We start from the raw sequence: 16,149 nt of genomic DNA, 5'->3' as shown, positions 1-16,149 counted from the left end.
CCCCTAAGGACCTCCCCCCCCAGAGTGATGTCCACTCGGCTGCGAGGACTGGTGTGTGTATGTGTGTACTCACCTATTTTTGCCTGCAGGGTCGAGCTTAAGCTCTTGGACCCGGCTTTTCTGACACACACACACACACACGGGAAACAGCCCGTAACAGCTGTCTAACTCCCAGGTATCTATTTACTGCTAGGTAACAGGGGCAATTCAAGGTGAAAGAAACTTTACCCATTTGTTTCTGCCTGGGTCCGGGAATCGAACCCGCGCCACAGAATTAAGAGTCCTGCGCGCTGTCCACTCAGCTACCAGACCCCAAGATAACCACTAGGTGTGTGTGTGTGTGTGTGTGTGTGTATATGTGTGTGCGTGTGTAGTGTGCATCCGTGTGCCTGTGAATCCACACACATATCATAAATAAATAACTTGCACTCGAACAATCATCCAAATCACACTTAATGATCGCGAAGCTTATCCAAATGCAAACAATTAGCAGCGAACGAGACCCCGAAACTCTTTAGAAATTCCGGACACTCTTAAGAGTTTAGAAATTCAGGTCACTCGTCAATCATTGAAACTGAAATCGTTAATTCACGGAACTGTGACTCAAGACCTCGTACATGCTGAATGAAAAAGTTGCAATCTTTCCGGTGCAATATACAGCCTGACTTCAACCAACAACATGCTTGATCCAGATACGGAAATATGGAAATGGTTCGATGCCTCTGATGGCGATAGTGAAAAAGATTTCGAAAAAAAACTATTTCTTGTATTGGGACTGAATTCCATCTGGGGTTTATGATGGCCCCTTACCCCTGAGATTCATGAGGGCCCCTTACCCCTGAGATTCATGAGGGCCCCTTACCCCTGAGATTCATGAGGGCCCCTTACCCCTGAGATTCATGAGGGCCCCTTCAACCTGAGGTAAAATAGGGGCCCACAATACCTGAGGTAAAAGAGGGGCCCTCAATACCTGAGGTAAAATAGGGGCCCTCAATACCTGAGGTAAAAGAGGGCCCCACAATACCTGAGGTAAAAGAGGGCCTCTTCAACGTGACGTAAAAGAGGGGCCCCTTCAACCTGAGGTAAAAGAGGGGCCCCTTCAACCTGAGGTAAAAGAGGGGCCCTCAATACCAGAGGTAAAAGAGGGCCCTCAATACCTGAGGTAAAAGAGGGGCCCTCAATGCCTGAGGTAAAAGAGGGCCCTCAATACCTGAGGTAAAAGAGGGGCCCTCAATACCTGAGGTAAAAGAGGGCCCTCAATACCTGAGGTAAAAGAGGGGCCCTCAATACCTGAGGTAAAAGAGGGCCCACAATACCTGAGGTAAAAGAGGGCCCACAATACCTGAGGTAAAAGAGGGCCCACAATACCTGAGGTAAAAGAGGGGCCCTCAATACCTGAGGTAAAAGAGGGTCCCTCAATACCTGAGGTAAAAGAGGAGCCCTCAATACCTGAGGTAAAAGAGGAGCCCTCAATACCTGAGGTAAAAGAGGGTCCCACAATACCTGAGGTAAAAGAGGAGCCCTCAATACCTGAGGTAAAAGAGGGCCCCACAATACCTGAGGTAAAAGAGGACCTCTTCAACGTGACGTAAAAGAGGGGCCCCTTCAACCTGAGGTAAAAGAGGGGCCCTCAATACCAGAGGTAAAAGAGGGCCCTCAATACCTGAGGTAAAAGAATGGCCCATAATACCTGAGGTAAAAGAGGGCCCACAATACCTGAGGTAAAAGAGGGCCCACAATACCCGAGGTAAAAGAGGGCCCTCAATAACTGAGGTAAAAGCGGGCCCACAATACCTGAGGTAAAAGAGGGCCCACAATACCTGAGGTAAAAGAGGGCCCACAATACCTGAGGTAAAAGAGGGCCCACAATACCTGAGGTAAAAGAGGGGGCCTCAATACCTGAGGTAAAAGAGAGGCCCTCAATACCTGAGGTAAAAGAATGGCCCACAATACCTGAGGTAAAAGAGGGGCCCTCAATACCTGAGATAAAAGAGGGCCCACAATACCTGAGATAAAAGAGGGGACCCTCTCCACCAGAGAACAAAGAACGAAGAAATGAACAATTGCGAATAAAATATTTTGTCTATTTCAGTTCTTATCACGAAATTTTTATCTATTACGAAGTTTTTATCTTTTACGAAGTAAGTCAAACTATTTCGCCCTATAAATACTACGAAATATCCCACCAAAATCATTTATTTTCCCTAAATCAAACGAAAAAAAAAATTAATAATTATTTATCATAGCCTTTAATTCCTTCTCTCTTGACCCTATACGTAAACTCCTCAATATCCGAGTTTACCTAAAAGTTTACTATTAACCTTCCGATGTTTACTGATAACACAGCAAGTGACCTGCTATTAAAAAGATCGAATCAGTTTTTTTTTTTTTTTTTTTTTTGAAAAAAAAGCTGAATTTTTACCCGATATGACTTTTGTTTTATCAGAGTTTTAATGGCTCTTGACCCCCATTACTTTTTTTTTTGCGTCTCACGAATGTCATAAACTGCAGCTCAGTACTTTAGCTTCGCTGTTCTGAAGTTTTATTAATAGTTGGACTTTTATTTGTTTGGGTCGAAGGGCAGAGAGAGAAAAAAGAGTGGCACACTTTTATGTCTGCAAAATTAATCTTGCTTCCTGCTTCAACGCTTGAGTGAGTGAGTGAGTGAGTGTGTGTGTGTGTGTGTGTGTGTGTGTGTGTGTGTGTGTGTGTGTGTGTGTGTGTGTGTGTGTGTGTGAGTGAGTGAGTGAGTGAGTGACAGTGTGAGCGAGCGGAGTCTCAGTTAGTGAGGTGTGGTTCAGCCCGACACACACGTAAAGCCCCCCAACAGAAGCACCAACCACGGGTTCGACACCCACTGAATAAGAGATCCCGGCTCCTCCAACGACGCCATCACTATCGACTCTCTATTGGGCTCCCGAGTGACTAAGACAGCGAGGCTTACCCCGCTAAACACTTCCAATAATCGCACGTTCTTCCTGCTATTCTTTACTTAAAATATTCTTAACAGCAAAATAAATAAATTAATAAAAAAACACGATTAATGATTAACATTGACTTGTAATACCCTCGCTTGGCGGCTGGGAAGACCGTGGTCTCAGTCTTCAGTTTTTTCCTTACGAAACCTGTATATCTTTCCCCAATTGTGGCGGGTTAGTTGACATTTATTTGGAAGGTTAATGAGCTCCGAAGCGCATAAAAGGGGGGGTTGTCTTTCACAGTCAAAACATTGGTTATGAGAAGCTTCGAGGCTCATAAGTTGTTTAATGAATACTTTAGGCGCCATGACCCAGGAAAAAGATGCACGGGTTTCGTAAGGGGGGGACACGTAAATACTTCATCAATCTTAGCCCGTGGTCTCGTTTATTCCTGTCTTAAAGGTTAAGCTGGAGAAGGAGTTGAGTTTGGATGAGTCACGAGAAGGAAATACTTTTGCGTGTCCACAATGTCTCCAGGAGCTCTGAAGTAGGGAAGAGCTCCCCACGTTCCTCCTTTTAGAGCTCCAGCGCTCTGTCCGGTGTTTAGATGCTCAAGACCGTCAATCTGTCCTCTTAAAAATAACGTCGCTTCTGGCAGTTTGCCAGTATGGCCGAATTTGGACGTAATTTGAAAACTAAAAAAAAAATGAAAATAAATTTGGGATTATTTTTTCAACAACAGTAAGTTAAGGGTCCTCTGATAGGTTAGGTGGGCAGGAAATTCTCATAAAGTTTCAAAACGTTATGAAAAACGTTAATTGAAAGTTTCCTCTCCTAACCTTACCGAGTAAGCCGGATGACTCAAACAGAAAACGGAACAGTACGTCACTTGCTTACCCTGAAGCAAGCCCCCCCTGAAGGAGGAGGGGCTTGTTCTGTCTGGGAGGCTGTAGTTCCCTCAACGACCCCTCAGGTGAGTCTCTCACCAGGTGAGGGGTAAAGGAGGGCCCCCCAGGACCAAGCCGAGGGCCGACGCCCCCCCACACCTGACGAAACCTCGTCAAATCTGAACAGCTAATTGATCCCGGAACGAAGCAATGAATCCGACCAATTTTACCTCAGTCTCCCTCGATAGAGAAGAACGTTGGATACAGACACAGTTTACAGGCGAAGGAACACGGGGAGAATATTGCCGTCCTCACGTAAGGCAAATATCTTAAGTGTCTAAAGAATATCCTAAGGTCCCAGAGCATCGAAAAAGAAGGGAAGTGAGCACCTTATTGGACGTCTCCATTCCCATTCCTCCCGGGAGGCATGCCAAGCCCAAACCACCACAGCCCACTGCGTCACGCAAAGATTTAAACCTCCCCCCCCCCCATTTCCCTCTATCCTCCCCCAGCCAAGACATCTCCATAACAAGATGGCGTCTTGGGTTGATGCTGATCAGTTATATGAGAAAGTAGGAACTCTAACTTCACACATGTGAGAGATGGATGTGTGATTTCACATGTGTTGGCAACACCTGCCCTTGAAAGCACCACAATGTTGCAGACTTGGGGACTGTGCAATTTGGCAACAAAAATATATGACGTAGAAGCCAAAGAATATGTGTTACTCACCTAGTTGTACTATCGGGGAAAGAGCTTTGGCTCTTTGGTCCCGCCTCTCAATGACGAGAGAGAGTGAGAGAGTGAGTGAGTGAGTGAGTGAGTGAGTGAGTGAGAGAGTGAGTGAGTGAGTGAGAGAGTGAGAGAGTGAGAGAGTGAGAGAGTGAGAGAGTGAGAGAGTGAGAGAGTGAGAGAGTGAGTGAGTGAGTGAGTGAGTGAGTGAGTGAGTGAGAGAGTGAGAGAGTGAGAGAGTGAGAGAGTGAGAGAGTGAGAGAGTGAGAGAGTGAGAGAGTGAGTGAGTGAGTGAGTGAGTGAGTGAGTGAGTGAGTGAGTGAGTGAGTGAGTGAGTGAGTGAGTGAGTGAGTGTGTGAGTGAGTGTGTCACAGGGAGGACGGCGACGATGTATATTATGTATTCAACATGCAAGGGGCTGACTTTCTGGGTCTCTTTCATATGGTAATGTCACTTGGTGGACGGTGAGAGATCATCACTCTGATTACCTCGAGTGTGAGTGTGTGTGTGTGTGTGTGTGTGTGTGTGTGTATGTGTGTGAGTGTGTGTGTGTGTGTGTGTGTGTGTGTGTGTGTGCGTGTGAGTGTGTGTGTGTGTGTGTGTGTGTGTGTGTGAGTGTGTGTGTGTGTGTGAGTGTGTGTGTGTGTGTGTGTGTGTGTGTGTGTGTGTGTGTGTGTGTGTGTGTGTGTGTGTGTTTACTAGTTGTGTTTTTTTTGCGGGGGTTGAGCTTTGCTCTTTCGGCCCGCCTCTCAACTGTCAATCAACTGTTTACTAACTACTTTTTTTTTTTTTTTTTTTTTTTTTTTTTTTTTTTTTTTTCACACCACACACACACACACCCCAGGAAGCAGCCCGTGACAGCTGACTAACTCCCAGGTACCTATTTACTGCTAGGTAACAGGGGCACTTAGGGTGAAAGAAACTTTGCCCATTTGTTTCTGCCTCGTGCGGGAATCGAACCCGCGCCACAGAATTACGAGTCCTGCGCGCTATCCACCAGGCTACGAGGCCCTGTGTGTGTGTGTGTGTGTGTGTGTGTGTGTGTGTGTGTGTGTGTGTGTGTGAGTGTGTGTATGTGTGTGTGTGTGTGTGTGTGTATGTGTGTGTGTACTCACCTAGTTGTACTCACCTAGTTGTGCTTGCGGGGGTTGAGCTCTGGCTCTTTGGTCCCGCCTCTCAACCGTCAATCAACTGGTGTACAGGTTCCTGAGCCTATTGGGCTCTATCATATCTACACTTGAAACTGTGTATGGAGTCAGCCTCCACCACATCACCCCCTAATGCATTCCATTTGTCAACCACTCTGACACTAAAAAAGTTCTTTCTAATATCTCTGTGGCTCATTTGGGCACTCAGTTTCCACCTGTGTCCCCCTTGTGCGTGTTCCCCTTGTGTTAAACAGCCTGTCTTTATCAACCCTGTCAATTCCCTTGAGGATCTTGAATGTGGTGATCATGTCCCCCCTAACTCTTCTGTCTTCCAACGAAGTGAGGTTTAATTCCCGTAGTCTCTCCTCGTAGCTCATACCTCTCAGCTCGGGTACTAGTCTGGTGGCAAACCTTTGAACCTTTTCCATTTTAGTCTTATGCTTGACTAGATATGGACTCCATGCTGGTGCCGCATACTCCAGGATTGGTCTGACATATGTGGTATATAATGTTCTGAAAGATTCCTTACACAAGTTTCTAAAGGCCGTTCTGATGTTAGCCAACCTGGCATATGCTGCTGCTGTTATCCTCTTGATGTGAGCATCAGGGGACAGGTCTGGCGTGATATCAACCCCCAGGTCTTTCTCTCTCTCGGACTCTTGAAGTATTTCATCTCCCAAGTGATACCTTGCATCTGGTCTCCTGCTTCCTACCCCTATCTTCATTACATTACATTTGCTTGGATTAAACTCTAACAGCCATTTGTTCGACCATTCCTGCAGCTTGTCCAGGTCTTCTTGAAGCCTCAAGCTGTCCTCCTCTGTCTTAATCCTTCTCATAATTTTGGCGTCAGCAAACATTGAGAGGAATGAGTCTATACCCTCTGGGAGATCATTTACGTATATCAGAAACAGGATAGGTCCAAGTACAGAGCCCTGTGGGACTCCACTGGTGACTTCACGCCAGTCTGAGGTCTCACCCCTCACTGTAACTCTCTGCTTCCTATTGTTTAGGTACTCCCTTATCCACTGGAGCGCCCTACCAGTTACTCCTGCCTGTTTCTCTAGCTTATGCATCAACCTTTTATGGGGTACTGTGTTGTGTGTGTGTGTGTGTGTGTGTGTGTGTGTGTGTGTGTACTCACCTAGTTGTGCTTGCGGGGGTTGAGCTCTGGCGCTTTGGTCCCGCCTCTCAACCGGCAATCAACAGGTGTACAGGTTCCTGAGCCTATTGGGCTCTATCATATCTACACTTGAAACTGTGTATGGAGTCAGCCTCCACCACATTGCTTCCTAATGCATTCCGTTTAATGTGTGTATTTAATAAACACATTTCATTTGTGTGTGTACTCACCTAATTGTGCTTGCGGGGGTTGATTTTGGCTCTTTGGTCCCGCCTCTCAACTGTCAATCAACTGGTGTACAGATTCCTGAGCCTACTGGGCTCTATCATATCTACATTTGAAACTGTGTATGGAGTCAGCCTCCACCACATCACTTCCTAATGCATTCCATCCGTTAACTACTCTGACACTGAAAAAGTTCCTTCTAACGTCTTTGTGGCTCATGTGGGTACTCAGTTTCCACCTGTGTCCCCTTGTTCGCGTACCACCAGTGTTGAATAGTTTATCCTTGTTTACCCGGTCGATTCCCCTGAGGATTTTGTAGGTTGTGATCATGTCTCCCCCTTACTCTTCTGTCTTCCAGTGTCGTAAGGTGCATTTCCCGCAGCCTTTCCTCGTAACTCATGCCTCTTAGTTCTGGAACTAGTCTAGTGGCATACCTTTGGACTTTTTCCAGTTTCGTCTTGTGCATGACAAGGTACGGGCTTCATGCTGGGGCCGCATACTCCAGGATTGGTCTTACATATGTGGTGTACAAGATTCTGAATGATTCCTTACACAGATTCCTGAACGCTGTTCTGATGTTAGCCAGTCTCGCATATGCCGCAGACGTTATTCTTTTTATGTGGGCTTCAGGAGACAGGTTTGGTGTGATATCAACTCCTAGATCTTTCTCTCTGTCTGTTTCATTAAGTATTTCATCTCCTATTCTGTATCCTGTGTCTGGCCTCCTGTTTCACTGCCTAGTTTCATTACTTTGCATTTACTCGGGTTGAACTTCAACAGCCATTTGTTGGACCATTCATTTAATCTGTCTAGGTCATCTTGTAGCCTCCTACCATCATCCTCTGTTTCAATTCTCCTTAAATAATTTGCTGATGATGCAAAATAATTTTTGCATCATCAGCAAACATTGAGAGAAATGAGTCTATACCCTCTGGGAGATCATTTACATATATCAGAAACGGTATGGGTCCAAGGACTGACTCCTGTGGGACTCCACTTGTAACGTCTCGCCAATATGAGACCTCACCTCTCACACTGACTCGTTGTCTCCTCTTGCTTAGGTACTCCTGTATCCAATGGAGTACCTTCCCTTTCACTCCAGCCTGCATCTCCAGCTTTGTCACTAGCCTTTTGTGTGGTACTGTATCAAAGGCTTTCTGACAATCCAAAAATATGCAGTCTGCCCACCCTTCTCTTTCTTGCCTTATTTTTGTTGCCTGGTTGTAGAATTCAAGTAACCCTGTGAGGCAGGACCTGCCATCCCTGAACCATGAACCATGTTGATGCTGTGTTACAAAGTTATTTCGCTCCATGTGTTCCACTAGCTTTCTTCGCACAATCGTCTCCATCAGCTTGCATGGTATGCAGGTTAGGGACACTGGCCTGTAGTTCAGTGCCTCCTGTCTATCCCCTTTCTTGTATACCGGGACTACGTTAGCTGCTTTCCAAATTTCTGGCAGTTCCCCTGTTGCCAGTGATTTGTTATACACTATGGAGAGTGGCAGGCACAGATCTTCTGCTCCTTCCTTTAGTATCCAAGAGGAGATTCCATCTGGGCCTATAGCCTTTGTCACATCCAAATCTAGTAAACACTACCTTACTTCCCCGCTGGTAATCTGAAACTCTTCCAGGGGTTCCTGGTTAGCTATTCCCTCTTATTTCTGGAATTTCTCCTGGAATGTGTGTGTGTGTGTGTGTACTCACCTAGTTGTACTCACCTAGTTGTGTTTGCGGGGGTTGAGCTCTGGCTCTTTGGTCCCGCCTCTCAACCGTCAATCAACAGGTGTACAGATTCCTGAGCCTATCGGGCTCTATCATATCTACACTTGAAACTGTGTATGGAGTCAGCCTCCACCACATCACTTCCTAATGCATTCCATGTGTGTGTGTGTGTGTGTGTGTGTGTGTGTGTGTGTGTGTGTGTGCGTGTGCGTGTGCGCGAGATTACATATAATGTGTGTCTCTGGGATCGAGCTTCAGTTTCTTGGATTCCTATGATGGAAATATGGAAACAATATGGAAACTTGTATATAACTCCTCAGAAATGTTCTTGCTATTTTCTGTTTAGTTTCCTCCCCTCTGGTATAATCTAGTCACTCTCATTTACATATTTTTTCTTATAGCTTATGATTAAGTATTCATGCTTAGCTCTGTTGAATCTATACCAATTTTCTTCTGTTCATTGTATTTTTTTCCCCATTCCCACTTGCCCTTAGTTTCAGGCTCTTGACATTGTCTGTTGAATGGTTATATTTCCCCTTTGAACTTTTTACCATTTTGTTGGTTATGAATCTCTTGAGCTTCTTCACTTCACTGCTTGACTTGATCCATCATTCCCTGGACTATAATGTGGCGTATGGTCTTCCTCCCCTCTTCACATTTCCACAGGAACTCTCTTTCTCTCACATATTTCTCTTTTTTTGCACGCTAGTCTCCTTTTTTAATTCGACCACTGAGTCGTGATCAAAGCCAAGGACACATACCAAAGACACACATCAAGGCCACATATCAAGGCCACATATCAAGGACACACATCAAGGACACATCAAGGCCACATATCAAGGCCACATATCAAGGACACACATCAAGGACACACATCAAGGACACATCAAGGCCACATATCAAGGACACATATCAAGGACACATGTTTCTATATACAATGGTCATTGGCTCGTATTGTTGTGGTGTGATCTAAGTGTTCGACGTATTTCTAATTTATAAGGAATATCAGATCCCGTAGGCAAGATGCATCCTCCGTCACCTTTCTCTTATTTCATCTATTACAGCTGTGCTAAGAAGTTCCTCTCCGGAGCTTCCACTCATTTTCCTCTCCACGTTCCTGCCACACCAATTTTTTTTGTATTCCCAATCTATTTCTCTCTGATTTACATCGCCCATGATTAGTAGTTTAACTCTCATTTTGTATGTTGGCGATGCTGTCCTGTTCCTTTCAGATCTTCCATGTGTGACTACTTTGTGTCTTCATATTCCTGTCTGGGACTTGTGTTGTTTGCTGGGGTTATATGTATTACCAATACCATTATCTTTCTTCCATACGCTGTTCCAGTGAGGTAAACTAATCCATTTGTATTAACATCTTACAGTTCTGGCAATTCCATTTTTTTCACTATAAGTGTAACTACCCGCCTTCCTGCCATCGTTTCTTTACATTTCTTATTACCTAATATTGAATTTGAGATTGTATCGTTTAGCTTAGTTTCCACTATTGCAATAATACCAGGATCCCTTTCCGGATCATTTTCTATAATTTCCTCTGCATTATTTCTGTCATACTCTTGCTTGGGTCTTCTGTTATTTGGTGATGGGTTATATATCACTGCATTATTTGTAACTCCATCCGCATTGGTATACCGTATATTAAGGCTCTTCCTGGACACTTGGCATAGAGGTGAGAGATATAGGGGTGAGGGATATAGGGGTGAGGGATATAGGGGTGAGGGATATAGAGGTGAGGGATATAGGGGTGAGGGATATAGAGGTGAGGGATATAGAGGTGAGGGATATAGGGGTGGGGATGGGACAGAGGGAAGGGGGGAAAGGCTGATGTGGAGTGGTGAACTGAGAAACATTCTGGGGCTGAGGGGCTAATGTGGAGTGAAGGGCAAAGTGGGAAAGGCAGATTGAGAAACAGAAGAGAAAGCTGCTGCGGAAGGAGGAAAGTAATGGGGCTGAGGAGACCTGCTGAGGAGAGGAAGGGCTGAGGAACCGTTGTGGATTGAGAGGCTGAGGGAAAGTGATGGGCAGAGAGGGGCTGTTGAAGAGAAGTATAATGGGACACAAGAGGTTACTGAGCACATCCCCAATCACCAGAGCAGATCCCCCAATCACCAGAGCACATCCCCAATCACCAGAGCACTTCCCCAATCACCAGAGCACATCCCCAATCACCAGAGCACATCCCCAATCACCAGAGCACATCCCCAATTACCAGAGCACTTCCCCAATCACCAGCGCACATCCTCAATCACCAGAGCACATCTCCAATCACAATAGCACATCCCCAATCACCAGAGCACATCTCCAATCACAATAGCACATCCCCAATCACCAGAGCACATCTCCAATCACAATAGCACATCCCCAATCACCAGAGCACATCCTGCACCCAACAAGGCAGAAAGGGCCATAGTTGCCCTAGCATACGCCTTCCCCACAACGCTAAGTAGGATAGGCATAATATCTCCCCCTTCACTATCTTCCCTTCACTATCACCACCAACCACCGGTACACCATCCACCGGTGCACCATCCACCGGTACACAGGGAGAGGAGCATGGCAGCACCCACGGCACTGTCACAGGTGAGTCTTGACAGGCTTGGCCGCCCTCTCAGTAGCTGGGGTGAGCACCCCAGTCCGTCTTGACAGCCACAACGCCAGGTTTTAGTGAGCAAATTAATGTCAGAGTGCCGGCCTTGTCCTGGCTTCTGAATGTACTGTTAGGATAGGATTTGCCTGAGGCGGTGGTGAATAGTGGAGAGTCGTGGAGAAAGGAGGGAGGGAGAGTGAGTGAGAGTGAGAGAGAGTGTGTGAGAGTGAGAGAGAGTGTGTGAGAGTGAGAGAGAGTGAGAGTGACACTACTCTTAGTTACTAATCAAATTATTGGGATATTACCCCCTCTCAGGAGATGACTTTTCTTTTACCATCTTCGGCTGTGATGTGATTGACAGTTTGATTTTAGGAAAGGTCGATCTGAGGCTGATGTCTTGTGTAATCTCTCCAGTAAGTGGCACCAGTCACTGGATTAGTCCAAGATTAGCTGTGTTGTTGCTCTGGACGTGGCAGGTGCCATTGGTCGGGTCTGGCACTCTGGATCATTAACAAAGCTCTGAGCAACAGATATCTTCGGATCTATTTTAGAGCTACTAAAAGACTACCTTCAAGAACGGACTCTAAAGAGTACTACTCAAAAGAGCGGAACCCGAAAGCCACTCAAATGGTGCCAGTGATACTCTGTCTATCTTGTGGCTACTCTGTCTATCTTGTAGCTACTATGTCTATCTTGTAGCTACACAGTCTATCTTGTGGCTACTCTGTCTATCTTGTGGCTACTCTATCTTGTGGCTACTATATTTATCTTGTAGCTACTCTGTCTATCTTGTGGCTACTCTATCTTGTGGCTACTCTATCTTGTGGCTACTCTGTCTATCTTGTGGCTACTCTATCTTGTGGCTACTATGTTTATCTTGTGGCTACTCTGTCTATCTTGTGGTTAATCTGTCTGCGCGTCTTAACTACACAGCATCTGGTTCCTCCAATGTTTGTTGATTCAAGATGTTTCAGCGTGTCCACAGTGTCGATGTCGATGATGAATTTCCGGCATTAATCTCGTTTCGAATCCTTTTCGAAACCTTTTCGAATCATTTTCGAAACCTTTTCGAATCATTTTCGAAACATTGTCGAATCATTTTCGGCACATTTTCGAAACATTGTCGAATCATTTTCGACACATTGTCGACACATTTTCGAAACATTTTCGAAACATTTTCAGTTTTAGTGTTTCACAAGGTAGTGGGTTTATGTCGGTGGTACATATTTCTTCATCTCGATCTGTTGGGATAGCGAGTGTGGTGAAGATAGCATGGTGGAGTGTTGGGATAGCAAGTGTGGTGAAGATAGCATGGCGGAGTGTTGGCATCTCTCATTCGTTACCAAAGGCTCCACTTCTCTCGTGAATTAGTGAAGGGTGAACGTTCTTCACTAATCTTGCAAGTCCTTCACTAATCTTGCAAGTCCTTTACTAATCTTCCAGATCCTTCACTAATCATCCTGCCCCTGTAGCTCATATGAACATCAACTCATCTCCACCTACACCATTTCTCCACTTGCCAGCTCCTTCTCATTCCTCTTGTCTCTCCTCATTTCTCTGCTAATATCCCTTCCTAGTCCGGGTTATCCATCACGTGGGCAGGGATTATGTCTACCCATCTTTCCAGGATTAATTAAGTTGAGAGCCTGACGACGGAGTCTACCTGAAGAGGCTTTAAGGGAGGTTTAAGGGAGGTTTAAGGGAGGGGGGCTTGGAATCCCGGCGCCTAATGAGTCCTGATTGATGTGTTGGCTGAGTCCTGATTGGCGTGTTGGCTGTGTGACTCTATCTGTGTTCTGGTCTGATTAGTCGCGTCGTTGTGCTGTGTGTCGTGGTATATCAGTGGTATATCGAGGCCTATATCGTGGTATATCGAGGCCTATAATAACCTCTATTTGCTTCGATCGTTATATAGTGGGGGTTGGTATACCGGGTAAGGGGAAAAATTGATATAATATATAAGGGGAGGAGAGATATAAAGGGATATCATAAGGAGATATAAGGGGATATTATCTGTATGAAATGTGTCAGTATTGCCTGATTGCCTAACATGCACTTCCTCCTCGAAATTTGTTATGTTATCCATGGATAATTGTCTGATTGTTTGACCTGCTAACTAATCGACTAACTTGCATACCGTTATCCAAATGAGCAGCACACAAATTCTCACATCAGTCAGAACTACGCTACTCGAAAGGATTATTTAGAAATTGGTTCTTAACTCAGCTGATGCTATTTACTGATGACGCTACTTTAAGACTTTCTGCATCCCTGAACTAAATAAGATAATTGAAAACAAATTATTTTAAATTATAGTTATATATGAATATGTAGACCTATGTTTACATAATCATAAATACATAACGAAACAAAAAGGTAAATATCTTTGTCTATACATATTGATAAATTTAGTTTTAAAACTGGCGAACAATAAATAATCGTATATACATGACATGGTGAGTAATGTATATACATGACATGGTGAGTAACGTATATACATGACATGGTGAGTAACATATATACATGACATGCTGAGTAACATATATACATGACATGCTGAGTAACATATATACATGACATGGTGAGTAACGTATATACATGACATGTGAGTAATATATATACATATGATATGGTGAGTAACGTATATACATGACATGTGAGTAATATATATACATATGACATGGTGAGTAACGTATATACATGACATGGTGAGTAACGTATATACATGACATGTGAGTAATATATATACATATGACATGGTGAGTAACATATATGCATGACATGGTGAGTAACGTATATACATGACATGGTGAGTAACATATATACATGACATGGTGAGTAACGTATATACATGACATGCTGAGTAACATATACATGACATGGTGAGTAACGTATATACATGACATGGTGAGTAACATATATACATGACATGGTGAGTAACGTATATACATGACATGCTGAGTAACATATATACATGACATGGTGAGTAACGTATATACATGACATGGTGAGTAATGTATATACATGACATGGTGAGTAATGTATATACATGACATGGTGAGTAACGTATATACATGACATGGTGAGTAACGTATATACATGACATGGTGAGTAACGTATATACATGACATGGTGAGTAATGTATATACATGACATGGTGAGTAACGTATATACATGACATGTGAGTAATATATATACATATGACATGGTGAGTAACGTATATACATGACATGTGAGTAATATATATACATATGATATGGTGAGTAACGTATATACATGACATGTGAGTAATATATATAGATATGACATGGTGAGTAACGTATATACATGACATGGTGAGTAACGTATATACATGACATGGTGAGTAATATATATACATATGACATGGTGAGTAACATATATACATGACATGCTGAGTAACATATATACATGACATGGTGAGTAACGTATATACATGACATGGTGAGTACGTACCCAGGAGGCTCCCAAGTTGTGTTTCCCTTTATACCACTTATGTCAGACCAATCCTGGAATATGCAGCTCCAGCCTGGTGTCTATACCTAGTTAAACACAAGACAGAGTTAGAGAAGATTCAGAGGTATGCCACCAGACTCGTCCCGGAACTGAGAGGTATGAGCTACGAGGAAAGGCTAAAGGAGCTGAACCTCACGTCCCTGGAAAACAGAAGAGTAAGGGGAGACATGATAACCACCTACAAAATTCTCAGGGGAATTGACAGGGTTATCTTGAGGTTATCTTGAGATGATTTCATGGCTTAGTGTCCCCGCGGCCCGGTCCTCTACCAGACCTCCAAGGAGGCAGCCCGTAGCAGCTGTCTAACTCCCAGGTATATATTTACTGCTAGGTAACAGGGGCATCAGGATGAAAAACATTTTGCCCATTTGTCTCCGCCTCCACCGGGGATCGAACCCGGAACCTCAGGACTACGAATCCGAAGCGCTGTCCACCCAGCTGTCAGGCGCCAAAGGGTGGACAAAGACAAACTCTTCAGCACGGGTGGGACACGAACAAGGGGACACAGGTGGAAACTTAGTACCCAAATGAGCCACGGAGACGTTAGACAATTTTTTTTCAGTGTCAGAGTAGTTAACAAATGGAATGCTTTAAGTAATGATGTGGTGGAGGCTGACTCCATACACAGTTATATATGTAGATATGATAGAGCCCAGTAGGCTCAGGAACCTGTACACCAGTTGATTGACAGTTGAGAGGCGGGACCAAAGAGCCAGAGCTCAACTCCCAGAAGCACAAATAGGTGAGTACACACACACACACACAAACGTGTGTGAAATGATATGATCACCACTTACAAAATACTAACAGGAATCGACCAAATTGACAAAGAGGAATTCCTGAAACCAGCAACTTTACGAGGAAGAGGACACACACATTCAAGCTAAGGAAACAAAGGTGCCGAAAAAATATTATAAGGTTCTATAATATTATCTTTTACAAACAAGAGTGGTAGACGGTTGGAACAAGCTCAGAAGGTGGTGGTGGAAGCCGAAAACCGTCAACAGTTTCAAAGCGTTATACGACAAAGAGTACTGGGAAGACGGGACACCACGAGCGTAACTTTCATCCTGTAACCACACTTAGGTAATTACACTTAGGTAATTATTGAATATGAGAGAGAGGGTGAGTTCAATGATTCTCGCGCAAACCACCTTTACTGTTTTTATGTTTCTCTTCACTTGAGAAGGGCGTTGAAGAATTTACGCTCCAAAGTTCATTTTAAAATTTTAATGATCTTTGCTGAGTTAATTTT

General features: G+C 44.3%; 2 protein-coding genes across 2 annotated transcripts in view; one reads left to right on the top strand and one right to left on the bottom strand.

Annotated features, from left to right (window-relative positions):
- LOC138357016 (uncharacterized) overlaps window positions 1-9,931 on the bottom strand; it is a 31,684-nt gene extending 21,753 nt beyond the window's left edge. The window contains exons 1-5 of the mRNA XM_069313550.1: window positions 9,795-9,931; window positions 1,664-1,794; window positions 1,369-1,530; window positions 1,158-1,210; window positions 889-943 (exon numbers count right to left, since the gene is read on the bottom strand). Of these exons, the coding sequence (XP_069169651.1) occupies window positions 889-943; window positions 1,158-1,210; window positions 1,369-1,530; window positions 1,664-1,794; window positions 9,795-9,931 (538 nt within the window). The remainder of the gene's footprint in view (window positions 1-888; window positions 944-1,157; window positions 1,211-1,368; window positions 1,531-1,663; window positions 1,795-9,794) is intronic.
- The window catches only part of LOC123749468 (uncharacterized), a gene marked incomplete in the record, with an annotated part of 443,575 nt that overhangs the window by 346,745 nt on the left and 80,681 nt on the right, over window positions 1-16,149 (top strand).

The sequence above is a fragment of the Procambarus clarkii genome, chromosome 75 (assembly GCF_040958095.1).
Source record: "Procambarus clarkii isolate CNS0578487 chromosome 75, FALCON_Pclarkii_2.0, whole genome shotgun sequence".
Lineage (NCBI taxonomy): Eukaryota > Metazoa > Arthropoda > Malacostraca > Decapoda > Cambaridae > Procambarus > Procambarus clarkii.
Note: the sequence above shows the minus strand (reverse complement) of the source record. Positions and strands in the feature narration are given on the sequence as shown.